The sequence below is a fragment of the Carcharodon carcharias genome, chromosome 4 (genome assembly GCF_017639515.1).
Source record: "Carcharodon carcharias isolate sCarCar2 chromosome 4, sCarCar2.pri, whole genome shotgun sequence".
NCBI classification, from domain to species: Eukaryota; Metazoa; Chordata; class Chondrichthyes; order Lamniformes; family Lamnidae; genus Carcharodon; species Carcharodon carcharias.
This window is the reverse complement of record NC_054470.1, coordinates 88,834,063-88,852,169: the sequence shown is the minus strand read 5'-3', so window position 1 is coordinate 88,852,169 and position 18,107 is coordinate 88,834,063. Positions and strand designations below refer to the sequence as shown.

At 43.4% G+C, this 18,107-nt stretch overlaps 1 protein-coding gene across 4 annotated transcripts in view; it reads right to left on the bottom strand.

The window, feature by feature from the left end:
* The window catches only part of LOC121276887 (multiple PDZ domain protein), a 413,889-nt gene that overhangs the window by 49,326 nt on the left and 346,456 nt on the right, over positions 1-18,107 (bottom strand). For all 4 annotated transcript variants that reach the window (XM_041185496.1, XM_041185497.1, XM_041185495.1 and 1 more), the window contains 2 exons: positions 11,054-11,199; positions 777-860 (listed from right to left, as the gene is read on the bottom strand). In XM_041185496.1, coding sequence (XP_041041430.1) covers positions 777-860; positions 11,054-11,199 — 230 coding nt within the window. The remainder of the gene's footprint in view (positions 1-776; positions 861-11,053; positions 11,200-18,107) is intronic.

Sequence of the window (18,107 nt, the reverse complement as noted above, 5' to 3'; positions counted from 1 at the left end):
AATGGGTGGGGTGTGAGAGTAGTGAGTGCTAGAGGGCCCAAAATTTAACAGAATAACTGGAATGAAGTCCTAAAGAACTGAGGCGGGCCTTTTGAGAAGTCTGCCTTGGCTTTCGGCAGCACCAATGGCTGCCTCCGATGTGCGGCTAGCCTGACGCCGTCCGCACAGGTTATCTCATCTGGTCCTACCTCTGTTGAAGCCACAGGTGTTGCACTATGTTGGAATAATAGGAAGCGGATGAGCAAGACCTATTATTTGCACGTAGGGGATTCACTTGGGTATGCATAATAATGTTCATAGCATATATATGTTTATTTAAATAAATCAAACAATTTATTTGAATACTTAGTTCGTCATGTATAGTGAGTTGTCATTGGTTTGTTGCACTGTGTTATGGGCAAATTCAATAGTAACTTTCAAAAAAGAACTTTCAAAGGATAAATACTTGCAAGGGAGAAAATTATAGGGCTTGGAGAAAGTGCAGGGAGTGAAAATTGGAGAGCGCTCAGGCAGGATGGGCCAAATGACCTTCATGTGTGCTGTATGATACATCCTCTGTGCCATCTCTGTGCCATTGCAAGGAAAGCTCATTTTTCTAACTGGAACTAACATTCAAATGCTTTTGGTGCTTCTTGTGAATGTAAAGCTTTGTTGGAATTTTACTCTCATGTTAAAAACCCAATGATAAATGCATATCAAAGATTGAAACATACTGGAAAGCTTTCTCAGTCACAATCTAACATTTGTAAATTAGATTTCAAGACCTCTTCCTTTACCTCCAATATTTGATCTCCTGCCCATAGTCTGCCATCTTTGGCTGCAGCTCCTTCTTCATAGACTTCGTGAATAATTATGGCACCCTGTAAATAAAATTCAAATAAAACAGCACACAACATAGATTGAACAATTTAGATCTATTTGATTGGCAGCTGTCAAAGCTTCCTCTTTGGTCATTACCTTTTCAAAAGTTGATGGAAATAAACACATTTGCTGCCATTTGCAAATCAGCGGTACCTCAAGTTTAAAGATGTGTGAAAAACATGAAGAAACATTTACTAAAGAAACTTGGTGCTATTAGTTACAAGATGTCCAGTCATGAGATTACCCCATAAAGCTGCCACATTTAGCATTAATTGTTATGAAGTTTTAAGAAAATTCTGAATGGTCACAACAAACCTCTGTCTCCTGAGTTGACTAGTGGCTATAATAATCCCTCTTTGTTTACACTGAGCTGGGTTAATTCCAAATGTTGAACTTGCTCAGCATTATTTCTTTTTAGTTATAGGGATTAATTAACTTATTTGAATATAGGCATTACATAAGCCTGTTTCCAGTCTACTGGTAAATCCCTCATAATGATAGTCAATGCCTGACTGATCTCCTCTAGTCTTCTTCAACACTTTGGGATGAATTCCAGCTGATGCTGGATAAATTGGTTTTGAGCCCTATAGCCTGTTTAAGACTTCCAACATGTTTATATCCAAGTTTATCTGGGCAATCTCTATTTTGTGATGGCATGTTTTTCTTATCTTTCCTTGTGAATACTTAGAGAAAATAATAATCAGAATGTTTATTGTCTTGTTCTCAACCTCCATTTTCAGGCTATTTGCATGATTTACAGATCTTGGTTCTTCTCTGTTTGCAGTGCTTTTTAAAAAAAGGATTTTCAACTAAAGCGTAGGGTTTGAAATGTAGCGCTCTGTTCCAAGGGCACTGGTTTATATACTTCGAAAAGTACCAAAAGGCGGAACTTAAACCTTATTTCACAATAACTTAGATTCACAGACACTACTTTTGACTTATTTTAACCCTGGTTTGTGGTCAGATGAGATGTTAAAACTTAAATTCCAAACCTGATCCCAACTCAACCGCTTCCAGGTTTACTGGAGATGGGACAAGGAGCAGCCAGCCAACCTATTCCCAGCAGGCAGGTTACCATCTAAATATTATAATGAGGCAAGTAGCCTCCAATCTAAAGTACTTTGCAGGTTTAACTCTGGCTAGGTGGGTTTCTCAGGTTTCAGAAAACCCAGCAGCTAAACTGAGACAGGGACAGCTTCAGGGAAAAGCTAGGCACCTTTCCAGCACTGTGGGAGGAACAGGAGTGCCATCTGGTCCCCCAAGCATATCATCTTGCTTTGGATTGGACACCCACAAAGACCGCCGTGGGTTAAAGGATTGGATCCCCTCATTTGCTGGTGTTAGGGATTGGATCCTCCCACTGACTGGGGTCAGGAATTGGACACTCTTAGCTTCATGCTGCTGCTTTTGCCGACACTGGAGTGCTGCTTTGTGGGCATTAGTGTTTAAGTTGAAGTTTGGCGAGTGAGAGAGGGAACTGGGAGGGTTAATTTAATTTAAAGAGTAATTTCTATATAACGTCTAGTCTTTTCTTTAATATAGCAATTAGCTTAAAGTTGCTCTTTGGGTTTGGATAAGTTGAGGCTTAGTCCAGCTTTAAATCAGGGGTATATAGGCTCTGCTAGGAGCTGTAGCCGGCTAATTAGATAACTGGCTTAAATTGATTTTCAGAAGCTTGAATCAGGGAGCATAAAAAATAGATGTTCTTCAGTGCAGCTTATTTCTGCACTGGAGTGCTGTTCTGTGTGTTTTAGAGTGATTAAGTTGGAGTTTGGTGAGTGAGAGAGTTCAGTGAAGAAGGAAGATGATCCTTTCATTGTCTACCTTCCCTTGGCCTCCGTAGCTGGCTCCTTACTTTGCTATGGGGGAAGCCCATTAACCAAAGGAGGTTTGGAGAGGGAGCCGATAGAGCAGAGAGCAAAGAGAGAGCTGGAAGTTTACAGATTAAATGTAAAAGTGGCATCAGAGGAGTCCCTTAAGTTGATTGGTTGGTAAGTATAGGCCTTTCTGAACTCAGTACAAAGGAGAGGATTTTGGTTGGTAAGTATAGGCCTTTCTGGACTCAGCAGAAAGAAGACGATTGGTGAGTGACAGGTGAGTTATTATATTGTACCATTCTGTAGTAAACACTTTATATAAGGTTTAAGGTAGGTCAGCGCAGTTCAGCTATGTGAAATGTGCATCCTGAGGGATGTGGGAACTCATGCAGGCACAAAGCGCTCTCGGTGACAACAACTGCCAGAAGTGTCACCAGATGCAGAAGCTTGAGCTCTGGGTTGCAGAACTTGAGTGGCAGCTGGACTAACTGTGATGCCACCATAAGGCTGAGGATGACATGGAACGTGTTTAGAGAGGTGGTCCGAAGAAGTACATAGGCAGAGAGGGAACGAATGACCGTCAGAAAATCTAAGAGAAAACAGGCAGGTAGTGCAGAAATCCCTTGAGGCTATCTTGCTCTCTAACCACTTTTCCATTTTGGATGCTGGTGAACGAGATGGTTCCTCGCAGGGCTTATAGCAACCACAGGTGGCTCAGCTACACAGGAGGGAGTAGGAAGGGTGGAAGTGCTATAATGGTAGGGGATTCCATATTTAGGGGAACAGACAGGCATTTTGTGGCTGTAAACATGATTCCAGGATAAAAACTAGGTGCAAGAGTAGGCCATTCGGCTCTTCGAGCCTGCTCCGCCATTCAATATGATCATTGCTGATCCTCTATCTCAATGCCATATTCCCGCTTTCTCTCCATACTCCTTGATGCCCCTAGTATCCAAACAATTATCAAATTCTTTCTTGAATACGCTCAGTGACCTAGTCTCTACAGCATTCTGTGGTAGAGAATTCCACAGGTTGACCACCCTATGAGTGAAGAAATTTTTCCTCATCTCAGTTCTAAATAGCCTGTCCTGTATCCTGAGACTGTGGCCCCTTGTTCTAGACTCCCCAACCAGGGAAAACATCCTCCCTGCATCCAGTCTGTCTAGCCCTGTTAAAATTTTATATCAATCAGATCCCCTCTCATTCATCTAAACTCTAGTGAATACAGGCCCAGTTGAACCAAACTCTCCTCTTATGGCAGTCCTGCCATCCCCGGTATCAACCTAGTGAACCTTCGCTGCACTCCCTCTGTGGCAAGTATATCCTTTCTTAGGTAGGGAGACCAAAACTGCATGCAATACTCCAGGTATTGGTCTCATCAAGGCCCTGTATAACTGCAGGGAGACATCCCTAATTCTGAACTCAAATCCTCTTGCAATGAAGACCAATATACCACAGAGCAGCTGCAGGATATTCTTTTGTTAGAGAGTGAACAGACAGAAGTTGTGGTCCACATTGGGGACCAATGACATAGGTAAGAAAAGGGATGGGGTCCCGAAAGCAGATTTTAGGGAGCAAGGAAGGGAATTAAAAAGGAGGACCTTAAGAGCAGTAATCTCAGGATTACTCCCAGTGCCATATGCTAGTGAGCATAAGAATAGGGAGATTGAGCAGCTCAACACGTGGCTGGAGAAATGGGGTAGGAGGGAAGGCTTTCGATTTCTGAGGCATTGGGACCGGTTCTGGGGCAAGTGGGACCAGTAGAATCAGGATGGGTTGCAACTTAACAGGACTGGGACAAGTGTCCTTGTGGGGAGGTTTGCTAGTGTTATTGCGGAGGGTTTAAACTAGATTGGCAGGAGGATGGGAAACTGAGGGGAAATTCAGAGCGAAGGGGAGAAAACCTGGCAGTGGGGAGTAGAGAGGTATTAACTGATAAGGAGTTCATATCAGAGAGTAGTATCAAGGTTAATAGAATACTTGGAGAGTTTGATAAGAATTAGAGAAGGCAACAGTAAGTCATTAGAAAGGGTCAGAATAAGGGGGGTGGGGGGGGAATAAAAAAGCTTAAATCAGGGTTAATGTTCACGCATGCGAATGCACGGAATGCGGTTAATAAGAATGGTGAACTACAAGCATAGGTGGACAAATGGAACTGTGATATTATTGCTACAACTGAGACCAGGCTCAAAGGAGGGAAGGACTGGCTGTTAAATATTCTTGGGTACAAGGTGTTTAGAAGAGATGGGAAAGGAAGAAATGGGGGGGAGGGGGAGCGGCAGTATGTGATTAAACATGGCATTACTAGAGAGAGAGAATGTTCCGGAGGGGTCAAGGACGGAATCTCCCTGACTAGATGTAATGGGAAAAGTGCAATAACATTAATCCATGTAGTATATAAACCACCAACCAATGAAAGGGATGTAGAGAAACAAATTTGCAAAGAAATTACAGAGATGTGCAGGAATTATACAGTAATTATAATGGGGGATTTCAATTATCCAAATATAGACCGGGATAGGAATAGTGCAAAGGGATAAGAGGGGCACGAGTCCCTGGATCACATTTAAGATAATTTTCTGCAGCAGTATGTTTCCAGTTCAACAAGAGGACATGCACTGTTGGATCTGGTTATGGGGAATGAGTTGGCCCAAGTGAATCAGTGTGACAGCATTCTGGGGACAGTGACCATTGAGTCATAAGGTTTAGGTTGGCCATGGAAAAGGACAAGTAACAATTCAGAGCAGGGATAATTAATTGGGAAAAAGCCAACTTCGATGGGATGAGAATGCATCTGAATCGAGTGAGTTGGAATCAAATGTTGGCTGATCAATGAGCCACCTTCAAAGAAAAAGTACTGCAGGCAATGTCAAGGTATATTCCCTTGAAGGGAAAGGTTGGATAAATAAATGCATTGTACTCAGGATGATGAGTCAGATAGAGGTAAAGATGAAAATGAAGAAGTGTGCGTATGACAGATGTCAGGTAGAAAATACAATGGAGAATCAGGCAGAATATAGAAGGACCGGGGGGAAGTGAAGAAGCTAATAATGCTCTCGTCTGGACCTGGAAAAATTTGTTAATTTTGCTTCCAATTTCCACCCCTCCATCATTTTCACATGGTCCATCACTGACACTTCTCTTACCTTCCTTGACTCCTCTGTCTTTATTTCTGGTGATAGACTGTCCACCAATATTCATTACAAGCCTACCGACTCCCACAGCTACCTCGACTACAGCTCCTCACATCCCACTTCCTGTAAGGACTCCATCCCATTCTCTCAGTTCCTTCGCCTCCATTACATCTGTTCTGATGATGTTACTTTCCAAAAGAGTTCCTCTGACATGTCTTTCTTCTTCCTTAACCGAGGTTTTCCACCCATGGTGGTTGGCAGGGCCCTCAACGGTGTCCGGCCCATCTCTCTCACATCTTCCTCTCCCTCCCAGAACCATGATAGGGTCCCCCTTGTCCTCACTTATCACCCTACCAGCCTCCGCATTCAAAGGATCATCCTCCGCCATTTCCGCCAACTCCAGCATGATGCCACCACCAAACACATCTTCCCTTCACCCACCCGACGGCATTCCACAGGGTTAATTTCCTCCGGGACACCCTATTCCACTCCTCCATCACCCCCTACACTTCAACCCCCTCCCAAGGCACCTTCCAATGCAACTGCAGGTGCAATACCTGCCCCTTTACTACTTCCCTTCTCACCGTCCAAGAGCCCAAACACTCCTTTCAAGTGAAGCAGCAATTCACTTGCACTTCCCTCAATTTACTCTACTGCATTCGCTGCTCCAAATATGGTCTCCTCTACATTGGAGAGACCAAATGCAGACTGGGTGACCACTTTGCAGAACATCTTCAGTCTGTCCGCAAGCATGACCCAGACCTCCCTGTCACTTGCCATTTCAATATACCACCCTGCTCTCATGCCCACATGTCCGTCCTTGGCCTGCTGCAATGTTCCAGTGAAGCTCAACGCAAACTGGAAGAACAGCACCTCATCTTCCAACTCGGCACTTTACAGACTGCCGGACTTAATATTGAGTTCAACAACTTCAGATCATGAACTCTCTCTTCCAACCCCACCCACTTTCTGATCCCCCTTTTTCTAATTATTTATATTTTTTAAATATATTTTTCTTTTCCCACCTATTTTTTTAAAATGTATTCCCATCTATTGTTTCATCTCTACCTTTTAGCCTATTTCGATCCCTTTCCCCCCACCCCACCCCCACTAGGGCTATCTGTCACTTGCTCGTCCTGCTTTCTACCCTTAATTCACCATTAGCATTTTTTAGCTAATATCACCACCGTCAACACCCCTTTGTCCTTTTGTCTATGACATCTTTGGCAATCTCCTCTTTGCCTCTACCTATTACTGGTCCTCTATCCAGCTCTACCTGTCCCACCCCCCTCAACCAGCTTATATTCCACCTCATTTCTATTTTTCCTCTGTTCTGATGAAGAGTCATATGGACTTGAAATGTTAACCGTGTTCCTCTCCACAGATGCTGTCAGATCTGCTGAGTTTTTCCAGCTATTTTTATTTTTGTTTCAGATTTCCAGCATCTGCAGTATTTTGCTTTTATAATTAAGGAAAGCAAGGAGAGAGCATGAAAAGAGACTTGCAGTTAACATAAAAGGGAATCTCAAGGTCTCCTATAAGCATATAAATGACAAAAGGATGGTAAAAGAGTAGGGCCGATTAGGGATAAAAAAGGGGACTGGCATGTGCAGGCAGGAGAAATAGTGGATGTATCAAATAAGTACTTTTCATCTGTCTTTACAAAGGATGAAGATGCTACAAGGTTGAGGTGTAACTGGCACATTTAAAGAATTTATAATCGAGAAGGAGGTGGTGTTAGAAAGGCAATCTTTACTTAAAATAGCTAAGGTACCAGGACCGGATGAGATGCATCCAAGCTGAGGGAAGTGAGAGTGGAAATTGCAGGGGCACTAGTGATAATCTTCCAATCTTCTTTAGACACAGGGGTGGTGCCGGAAGGACTGCAGGATTGTGAATGTTGCACCCCTTGCTCAAAAAGGGGTGCAAGGATAAAGCCGGAAACTACAGACAGGTAGGGAAACTTCTGGAAACTGTAGTTCGGGGCAAAATCAATAATCATTTAGATAAGTGCAGTATAATTAAGAAAAGCCAGCATAGATTCATTAAGGGAAAATCATGTTTAACTAACTTGGGAGCTTTTTGAGAAGGTAATAGGACAATGATAAGGACAATGCTATTGATGTGGTATATATGGATTTTCAAAAAGCATTTGATAAAGTGCCACACAATGGACTTCCGAGTTTATGGAATAAAAGGGAAATAGGCACTTGGATAAGAAATTAGCTGAGTGACAGGAAACAGAGAATAATGATAAATGGTTGTTTTTCAGATTGAAAGAAGGTTTGTAGTGGAGTATTCCAGGGGTCAGTGTTGGAAGCCTTGCTCTTCCTGATATATATTAATGAACTAGACGGTGTTGTGCAAGGCATGATTTCAAAATTTGCAGATGATACAACATTTGGAAATGTTGTCAACTGTGATGAGGATAGCCCTGAACTTCAACAGGACATAGACATGTTGGTAGTCCTGGCAGACAAGTGGCAGATGAAGTTCAATGCAGAGAAGTGTGAGATGATGCTTTTGGCAGGAAGAATATGAAGAGACAATAGTCCAATGAAGGGAGAAACTCTAAAGGAGGTGCAGGAATAGAGGAACTTGGTGTACATGTAGATGGGTCATTGCAGATGGCAGGGCATGTTGAGAGAGCATCTAATTAAGCACATAGCATCTTAGGCTGTAGTAATAGGGACATTGAGTACAAGAGTAAGGACGTCACGTTGAACTTATATAAGACACTCATTAGGCCTCATCAGGAGTCCTGCATCCAGTTCTGGGCGCCATACTTGAGGAAGGATGTGAAGGCATTGGAGAGAGTACAGGAGATTCAGGAATGATTCCAGGGATAAAGAGCTATGAGGATAGATTGGAGAGGAAACTTGATGGATTTAAGATCCTGAGGGGGTAAGCACAGGGTAAATAGTGAGATACTGTTCCCACACAGTACAGCATAAAAAACCAGAGGACACAGATTCAAAATGATTGGCAAAAGGAGTAAAAGTGATGTGAGGACATTTTTTTTCACCCAGAGGGTGGTTGGAGTCTGGAATGAACTTCCTTAGAAGGTGGTGAAGGCAGGTTTGATTGAGGTATTGAAAAGGGAATAGGATTGCTATTTGAAAAGAGAAAATGTGCAGGGTTATAGGGATAAGGCAGGGGAGTGGGGCTGGGTTGAATGCTCTATCAGAGAGCCAGTGCAGACTCGATGGGCCAAATGGCCTCCTTCTGCACTGTAAAGATTCAATGATTCATAGGGTGGAATTTTCTGCGCCCGTTGGCGTCAGCATCATGCTGGGTGTGAGCAGACAATATGGCAGGAAGTACAAAAATCGGTTTTATGACATCATTAAACCAGTTTGCAATTGACTGATGCGCCCGTTTCCCGCCACTGCACACCTGGAAGTTCATTTTAAGACATCTGCATATCATTATAAGCCCTGCTCACTGAAATCATCCCCCCATGCTGGATCATCCGGGCACGTTGGCGTGTTTCACAACTGAACATAAGCAACTTGCACTTGGTGAGCTGCACTTTGCTCAGGACTTTGAGGCTTATTTGCCTGCCTTGCTTTGGGCAGCTCTCGCAGTCATCAGCACCAGGTTTCACAGGCAGCACCACATCACTTTTAGGGGTCTCACAGGCAGGTCTCTACCTACCAGATTAGCTGTGAGGTGGAGGTGGCTTTTCAATGGTTGCAGGGCTATAGCTTGCTTGGGGCAGGGATATAGGTGGCCTAAGGCAAGGGAAGAGGTTGCAGGGCTGGGGCATTACTGGGAAAGGTAGGTATCCCAGAGTATGTGTGGGGACACATGTTGATCTGTGCAAGTGGCCTCAAGAGGATGAGGGCTGAGGAGGCAGTCTGCAGAGGAGATTACTCCACATGGTTGTAAGGGTGAGAGAGTGAGTAGTGATGTCCCTTGAGATGACAATGAGTGAGATGCCAGTGAATGTGTGGTGGGCTTGTGAGTTTAGAGTGGTGACATGGTTGCCCTGCCCTGGTGGCAAGGATGAGAACATTCATCCTTTTTCTGCACTGGATTGCGAACCTCTTCTGTGCATTTTTGGCACTGACCACCTCTGCCACCATCTCCCAAGCCAGCATGGTGACACTGATCAGCCTCCTGCAGCCAGGGTAGAGGACATCACGGCTGTCTCCAGCAGTGTCCAGGAGTCTCAGGGATGGGTCACTGAATTGGAGAACTACAGTCTCCTGGCCTTGTGGGGCTCCGCCTTCTGAGCAGCAGTCCTGGTATGGTGGGCAAATCAGAGGCTGCCCACCAATGAAACAGCATGTTTCCTGGGAATGTGTGATTAATGAGGTGGGATTGGGCCGATATGGCGTGAAAAGCCGCCTTTTCTGTCTGCTACTGCATTTCGTGCAAATGTGGGATGACTCCACCTATGGACTCCAGACTGCAAGTATCAGCTGCAGCCTCCGTAACTGGGGCTGTGGCCTGCTCCAGAGAAGTCCCCACCCAACTAGCAGCCAACCTTGTCAAGGGGCAGGAGTCCCGGCAAAAAAAAAAGTATCCTTGTGGAGTCAAAACTTCATAGCACACAGTGAAATCCTTTCCCATTTCAAGCTCTGACCCCCTGCCTATGCAACTAGCCTCTGTCAAGTTTGGGCCATGAGAGCACATTTTCCTCTTATGCCTTGCTGTAAAAGATCACCTCAGCACAAGATAGTGAGTGAAATTGGGCAGGGATGGTCTTACAGATTTAATGGAGACGTAGTTTTGCATTCATTTAAGCTAACAGATGAAAAATTGGGCAAGCTCTGCCAAATGTATGTGATCCTCCATGGCCAATCTTCTATGGGCTGCATCCAGTAAATCATTTACACTCAAGTGCAAAAAGGGAAACATTTACCTCAATGCTTTTCTACTCTAAGCATCTGAAACTTCCATTCATTTGCTTCTGCATTTCTTCGTCCTTCTGAAATTTTCCATCACATTGTGGCTGATAAGTGGTATGTCAAATTAATTTCAAAATAGTACACAAATACAAAAGGAATCTTGCAGAAGAAAATATACTGGCATTAGGAAATATCAGACTATTTACAATAGATAACATGCTTTCCTTCCAAATGCAGTATAAAATACAAAGCAGTACTCATCATAATCTTAGCAAACAACATATTCAATGTGCATTTGAACTGCCTTACAAAATGAACAATAAGAAACAATTTGAAAAGTGTGGGTACCAAAACTTAGGGGATTAATCCCATCAATTATACTCACCAATAGTGTATCTGCCCCTCCGACAATGCTCAGCCCAAGTCCAGTGCGTCCTTTGGAAATTTCAATGGTTGTTTCTCGTCCAGGGACAATTGGACAAGTTGACATGTCTATTGTTGATGAACCAGGGGTTGAAGCTCTGCTTGAGCCTTCAATTACAATTAAAACAAATTCTATTCTCGTTGCATGAAATGACCGGAATATAAACTATTTGACTCAAAAATGTGTCTATTAATAAATATCTGTCAATTTGGAGAAACTTTAAAATAATCTTTTCTTTAAGATATGAAATACAATTAAAAGCACACTGGTTAAGGGTACACTGTTCACATCTTACTTAAAGAACCATAGAAAAGTTATGATGCTGAAAGAGGCCATTCGGCCCATCATGTCTGTGCCAGCCAAAAAAGAGAAAAAAAAACTAGTCACTCATTTTAATCCCACTTTCCAGCACCTGGTCCATAGCATTGCAGGTTACAGCACTTCAGGTGCAGATCCAGGTGCTTTTTAAGTGAGTTCAGTGTTTCAGCCTCAACCACAAATTCAGGCAATGAATTCCAGTCACCCACCACCCTCTGGATGAAAACGCTTTTCCTCATGTCCCCTCTAATCCTTCTACCAATCACCTTAAATCTATGCCCCCTGGTAATTGACCCCTCAGCTAGGGAAATCAGGTATTTTCTGTAAACCCTATCTAGGCCCCTCATAATTTTTTACACCTCAATTAGTTCACCGCTCACCCTCCTTTGTTCTAAGGAAAACAGCCCAAGCCTATCTAATCTTTCCTCATGGCTGCAATTTTCAAGCCCTGGCAACACTCTTGTAAATCTCCTCTATAATCTCTCCAGAGCAATTATGTCCTTCTTGCCATGTGGTGAACTCTACATAAAATTCCAGCTGTGGCCGAACCAGCTCTTTATAGAGTTCCAGCATTGCATCCAATATCTCATCCAATTAAGGAAAGCATTCTATATGCTTTCTTTACCACCTTATCCACCTTTCCTGTCACCTTCAGGCACCTGAGAACATGCAATCCAAAGTCATCACTTCCTCAACCCCTCTCAATATCCTCCCATTTATTGAGTATTCCCTTTCTTTGTTTTCCCTCCCCAAATGCATTACCTCACACTTATCCGGATTGAATTACATTTGCCTTTTTTCCGCCCACTCAACCAAACCACTGATATAATTATGGAGACAACAGCTATTTTCTTTACTATCAACTCCACAGTCAATTTTTGTGTCATCTGCAAATTTCCTGATCATGCCTCCCATGTTTAAGTCCAAATCATTAATACATACAACAAACAGCAAGGGCCCTAACATTGAGCCCTGTGGAATACGACTGGAAGCTACTTTCCACATGCAAAAACATCCATCGACCATTACCCTTGGTTTCCTGTCGCTGAGCCAATTTTGGATCCAACTCGCCACCTTCCTCTGTTCCCAGGGGATCTCACTTTTCTGACCAGTTTGCTATGTGGGACCTTGTCAAATGCCTTACTAAAGTCCACTACACTACCCTCATCAATCTTCCTTGTCACTTCTCAAAAAATTTGATTAAGTTAGTAAAACACGATTTTCCCCGAACAAAACCATGCTGACTATCCCTGATCAATCGGGCCTTTCTAAGTGACAGTTTACCCTGTCTCTCGGAATTGTTTCCAATAATTTTCTCACCACCGAAGTCAGGTTGACTGGCCTATAATTTTCTGGCCTATCCCTCGCACCCTTTTTAAATAATGGTACAACGTTCACAGACCTCCAATCCTTTGGTACCTTGCCTGTATCTAGAGAGGATTAGAGAATGATGCTCAGAGCATCTGCTATTTCCTCTTTGGCTTCCTTCAACTGCCTGGGATACAATCCATCCGGCCCTGGTGATTTATCCACTTTCAAAGATGCCAGTCCCTCCAGTACTTACTCTCTCACTATGCTTATTGTATCCAATATTTCGTATTCCTTTTTAATTAGAATGTCTGCATTATCCCTCTCCTCAATGAAGACAAAGACAAAGTAGTCATTGAGAACCCTGTCCACATCTTCAGCATCAACGCATAAGTTACCATGTACATCTCTGATAGGCCCTAATCTTTCTTAGTTACTCTCTTGCTCTTATTGTACTGGTAAAACATCTTTGGGTTTTCTTTGATTTTATCTGCCAATATCTTTTCGTATCCTCTCTTTGCTTCCCTAATTTCCTTTCTTGCTTCACCCCTGTACTTTCTATAGTCCTCTAGACTTTCTACAGTGTTAAACTTTTTGTGACTGTCGGAGCATGTGCGCAAAAGAACGCTTCAATCTCCCCGAGGCAGCTCCGTGCCTCAGGGAGATTGAAGGGCTTCTGAAGTTATAAAATAAAAGGTTTAGAAATATATTACCACATGTCCTCTCATGTGACTGTGTCACATATGATGGAACATATTTTTATATTTATGAAAATTTTAAAATTTATTTAATAAAAGCTTTAGGAAACTCATCCCGCTCATGGATGAGGTTTCCTAAAAAACGCAGGCTTTTCGCCTGCCCGCCAGCCTTAAGGTTGGACGAGCAGCATTTACAATAACCTTAATTAGATCCTTAATGGCCTTAATAGGTGGGCACGCAACTGACTCTGGCACGTGCCTGCCGAGCGAAACATTGCTACTCAGCACGATGACATCGGGATGCACGCCCGACGTCATCACACGGAATTTTAAGCGTTGGTGTGTCAGCGCTGCCCCCGCATGCCGACTGAAAAATCCTGCCCTAGGTGATTTGACTGCTCCTTTGTCCCATGTGACATATGGACATATGCAATTTGATGATTTTAGTTAAGTTTATTTGGCACAAGTTGATACCTCCCATCTTTGACACTGAAAATTTTACAATCGAGTTCATCTAACCTCGACAGAGTAGATGTCAGTACGTGAGTTCTTACTGATGTCGTTCAATGTAAGTGAAATATAATTTGCAGTGATTACCAGAAGTAGGCAATTAACCCAAAAGGTTTGAGTAGAATGTACATTTTCACACATAAATATGGTTATCTCATTATGATTCTCTGCCTTTGTGGCAGTGATATAGATAAAGAACAGATTCAAGTTTCAAAGTCAAATAAGACTAGGAAGATGGCGGTGACCAAGCAACATCAGCCTCTGAGAGCCACCAATGCAACTGAAGGTAAATCAGAAAGTACAAATGCCCTGGATCTTTCTCCTTAATTTGTTCATAGAAAGTGGGCACAGAAGGCAATTCAGCCCGTTATGTCAGTGCCGGCTCTCTGCAAAAGCAACTCTGCTACTTCCACCCCTGCCCTTTCCCTGCAGCCACGCATTCTTTTTTCTCTTTAGGTGCTTATCTAATTTCCTTTTGGAAGAGAGAATAATTTTTGGATTGAATCTGCCTCCACCACACTCTTGGGCAGTGCATTCCAGATCTTAACCACCAGCTGCATAAAAAAATTCTTTCTCATGTCGCATTGGCTCTTTTGGCAATCACCTTAAATCAGTGTCCTCTGGTTTTCCATCCTTCCAACAATGGAAAATTACTCCTATCTATTCTGTCTAGACACCTAATGATTTGGTATACCTTTATCAAATTTCCCTCAACCTTCTCTTCTCTAAGGAGCTTCTTCATTTTATCCATATAAGCAAAGTACCTCATCTTGGAACTATTCTCGTAAAACTAATCTGTGCCTTCCTTAAAGCCTTCAAATCCTTTCTAAACTGTGGTGCCCAGAATTGGACACGATGATCTGGTTGAGGCCGAACCTGTGTTTTATAAAGGTACATCGTAACCTCCTTTGCTTTTGTACTCTATGTGTCTATATATAAAGTCAATACATTTATTGCCTGTCCTTGGTTGCCCTGAATATGTGATAGTGATTTTTCCTCTTTACCCACTGCAAACCTTGGTGATGATGCTCCTTTATTGATTAATTTTATTTCTATTCATGTGAGCCATCTGTTGTGTGGAGGTAGGGTAATGTGGACTATGTGGGTGAAAAGGCCAATGATAAAAAAAATCAAATGTCATGCTTGTTGACACTTGATCCTACTACAACACTTTCACTGTTGTAAAATACCTCAGGGGTTAAACTGCATAACCCTCAGATATGACAGCAGGGATTGTGACATGATTAAACTGCACCTGTTCTTTGAACTACAGGCAAGATACTAACTTTGTGCTGCCTGCTCGCGTCTGTGATTTCTGCATGCATGCATCACTACCTGTGCTGTTTATTGGCTGCATGCATCAGCAGAAGGCCCAATATCATTTATGCCTAGCACTACCTAAACCTAGCCTGCACCACCAAATGGGGAAGTGCATTGCAGATGCTGGTCATTCTGAGTTCATTAAGGATATTATGCTGTGGACGAATTGACAATGGCTGACCATGGGACAGCGCATGCACTCAGATTTTCAAACGCTGCATTGGATGCCTTCGTGGAAAGAGAGAGATGATCCATATCCTTGGGGGTGGACTGGAGGCCCTCCACACACATACTCAGAGGCAGTGGCAGTCAAGGTCAATGCCAGGAGTGAGCCTCAAGGACCTAGGTGCAGTGCCGCATAACTTTAATAATCTCATGTAAGTTGTCGAGATCAGTGCATGCATCTTCAAATGCCATTTCCTACCAACTGCACTACTAGCCAATCCACTGCTCAATTCACTCCATCTCCATTACTCAGCTACCAACAATCTTTGTCAATCAGGACTAATAGCATTGTCACATCTAAAAGCCTGTCCACATTGGCAAGTACTCAACAATGACACTCACACCACACAAACAAATTGCATGACTCTCTCTTCGTTCTTGCAAAAGGTGACCCACAATATCTTCCAAGGTTCATTGAATTGTAGCAAAAGCCAGGAAAAATATTCCAGAAACAGACCTGTGAGTAAAAACAGAAAGTGCTGGAAAAACTCAACAGGTCTGGCTGCATCTGCGGAGAGAGAAGCATTGGGTGGAAGCGTCCCAGATTTGCACTATGTGGTGGTGGGTGGGGAAAAAGACGTTTTACCTGCTGGCCACAATGGCAGGTTTTTACACTGTATTGTCCCAGTCCCACCTCATTCCCGGGAAATACACAATTTCAATGGCGGGCAGCCTCTGATTAACCTGCCACACCATCTCCTCGCTGCTTCCTCACGCCGGGTGCCATATTTAAAGTTCAACTGTGCGCGCACCTCTCAGTGCTTCCAGCCCAGGACTGCTGCACAGAAAAGCAAGAAAACTGCAGCCCCCCGATTCAGTGACGCATTCCTGGGATGTCTTCTGGACACCATTGGAGCCTGCCATAATGTCTTTTACCCTTGCTCTGATCGCAGGAGGCCCATCAGTGTCACCACTGTGGCTTGGGAGGCAGTGGAAGTGGTGGTCAGTGCAGGCGCTGCACAGAAGAGGCTCGCGATCCACTGCAGAAAGAGGATGAATGATCTCAACCTTGCTGCCAAGGTAAGGCAGCCATCTTATCACTCCAAACTCACATACTCACAAGGCCATCACACATTCACTGGCATCTCACCCATTGCCAGCTCAAGGGACTTCACCACTCACTATCCCACATACATCCTCACATCTCCATGTGGACTCATCTCCTCTGGAGACTGCCTCCTCAGCCTTCACCCTCTTGAGGCCACTTGTACAGATCAACATATGTCCCCACAAACACCCTGGGATACCTTCCTTCCCCAGTAATGCCCTACCCCTGTAGCCTCTTCCCTTGCCTGAAGCCACTTCTCCCCCATCCCCAAGCAATCCCTAGCCTGCACCAGTTGAAAAGCCACCGCTGCATCATGGCTGGTTAAGGAGAGACCTGCATGTGAGCTACCTTCTTTACAAATACGTCAGAAATGCGAGATGTGTCATGCTTGCCATATTGGTACTTAAAAGGCCTCGAAGTGGCCATAATACAGTTACTATAGAGTGCTTTTTTACCCTCTCCTCTTCATGTTACAGGACACAACAGCATACAATGGTGGTTACAGAAGATATGACTGTCAATACAGCAGAGAACCTTTGAACAGATAAAAAGATTTTTGGAAGTGCACTGAAGCTGTAGCGCAATCTCAAGGTTTGGACAACAAATCATTCAAATCTTCTGTCACTACTTTATGTCATCCACTTAAGTTTGTTACAACCTTCTCAATAAACAATAAATCCTCGTTTAATGTTAACTTGCTTAGCGTTGTTTCACTTGAACATTGTTAATAGTGTCAGTATATCCACTTAATGTTGCCAGTTACACTTTGAAGTCATTTGCTACAGACTTCCTCTTCTGTGGCCTGCCTAGGCACAAAACTTTCCCTGCAGCTCTCCGCTATCACCCTCAGTCGCTCTTTCCTGCCCCGCTGCCGCCTTTGCCTCGTGACGTTGCTCTCCGGCTTGCCTACACCACCTCCCCCCCGATTGACGTTACTCTCCAGTCTGCATCCACCCCCTTGAAGTTGCCTCCAGCCTGCTCCCAACTCCCTGATGTTGCTCTCTGGCCTATCTCCCCATCGTGCCTCATGCCCTCTGTTCTTACCAGGTCTATTTTCAGCTGCTTGGCTCTAGGCTTCGCTGGTCTTGTCATTCCTGGCTCTGGTTCTGAACTGTAGTTCCAGGGCTGCATCTAGTGGTAGAAGTTAGTCAGTGCAGGTAGTGCCAGGATTCCAACAGCTTCTTGCACCCAACCAAGTTCTGCTAATAGATGGTGCCTAGTCAATCTAAAATTACTAAGTAATTTTAAATTTAAAAAATAGTAATTTAAATTGTGTAATTAAAAAAAAATTATATCATGTATTGCATTTATGTTATATTTAATAATTTATTTTATTTTGTACATTATTTCAGCTAGGAATGCACAGTATTGCACACGTACGGTACTGTCTGGCAACTTATACTTTTTTTCCTGGGCAAAAGATGTCAGAAGGAACCTTACTCCAGCTTTAACATTGATTCCTATGGGAACCCACATGGGAATTCACTTAAAGTTGTAATTTTCATGAATGCAACCACACCTTTAAGTGAGGACTCCCTGTACTCTCAATCTGTGCTCATTATTTGGACTAAAGTGTTCTGTACAGATC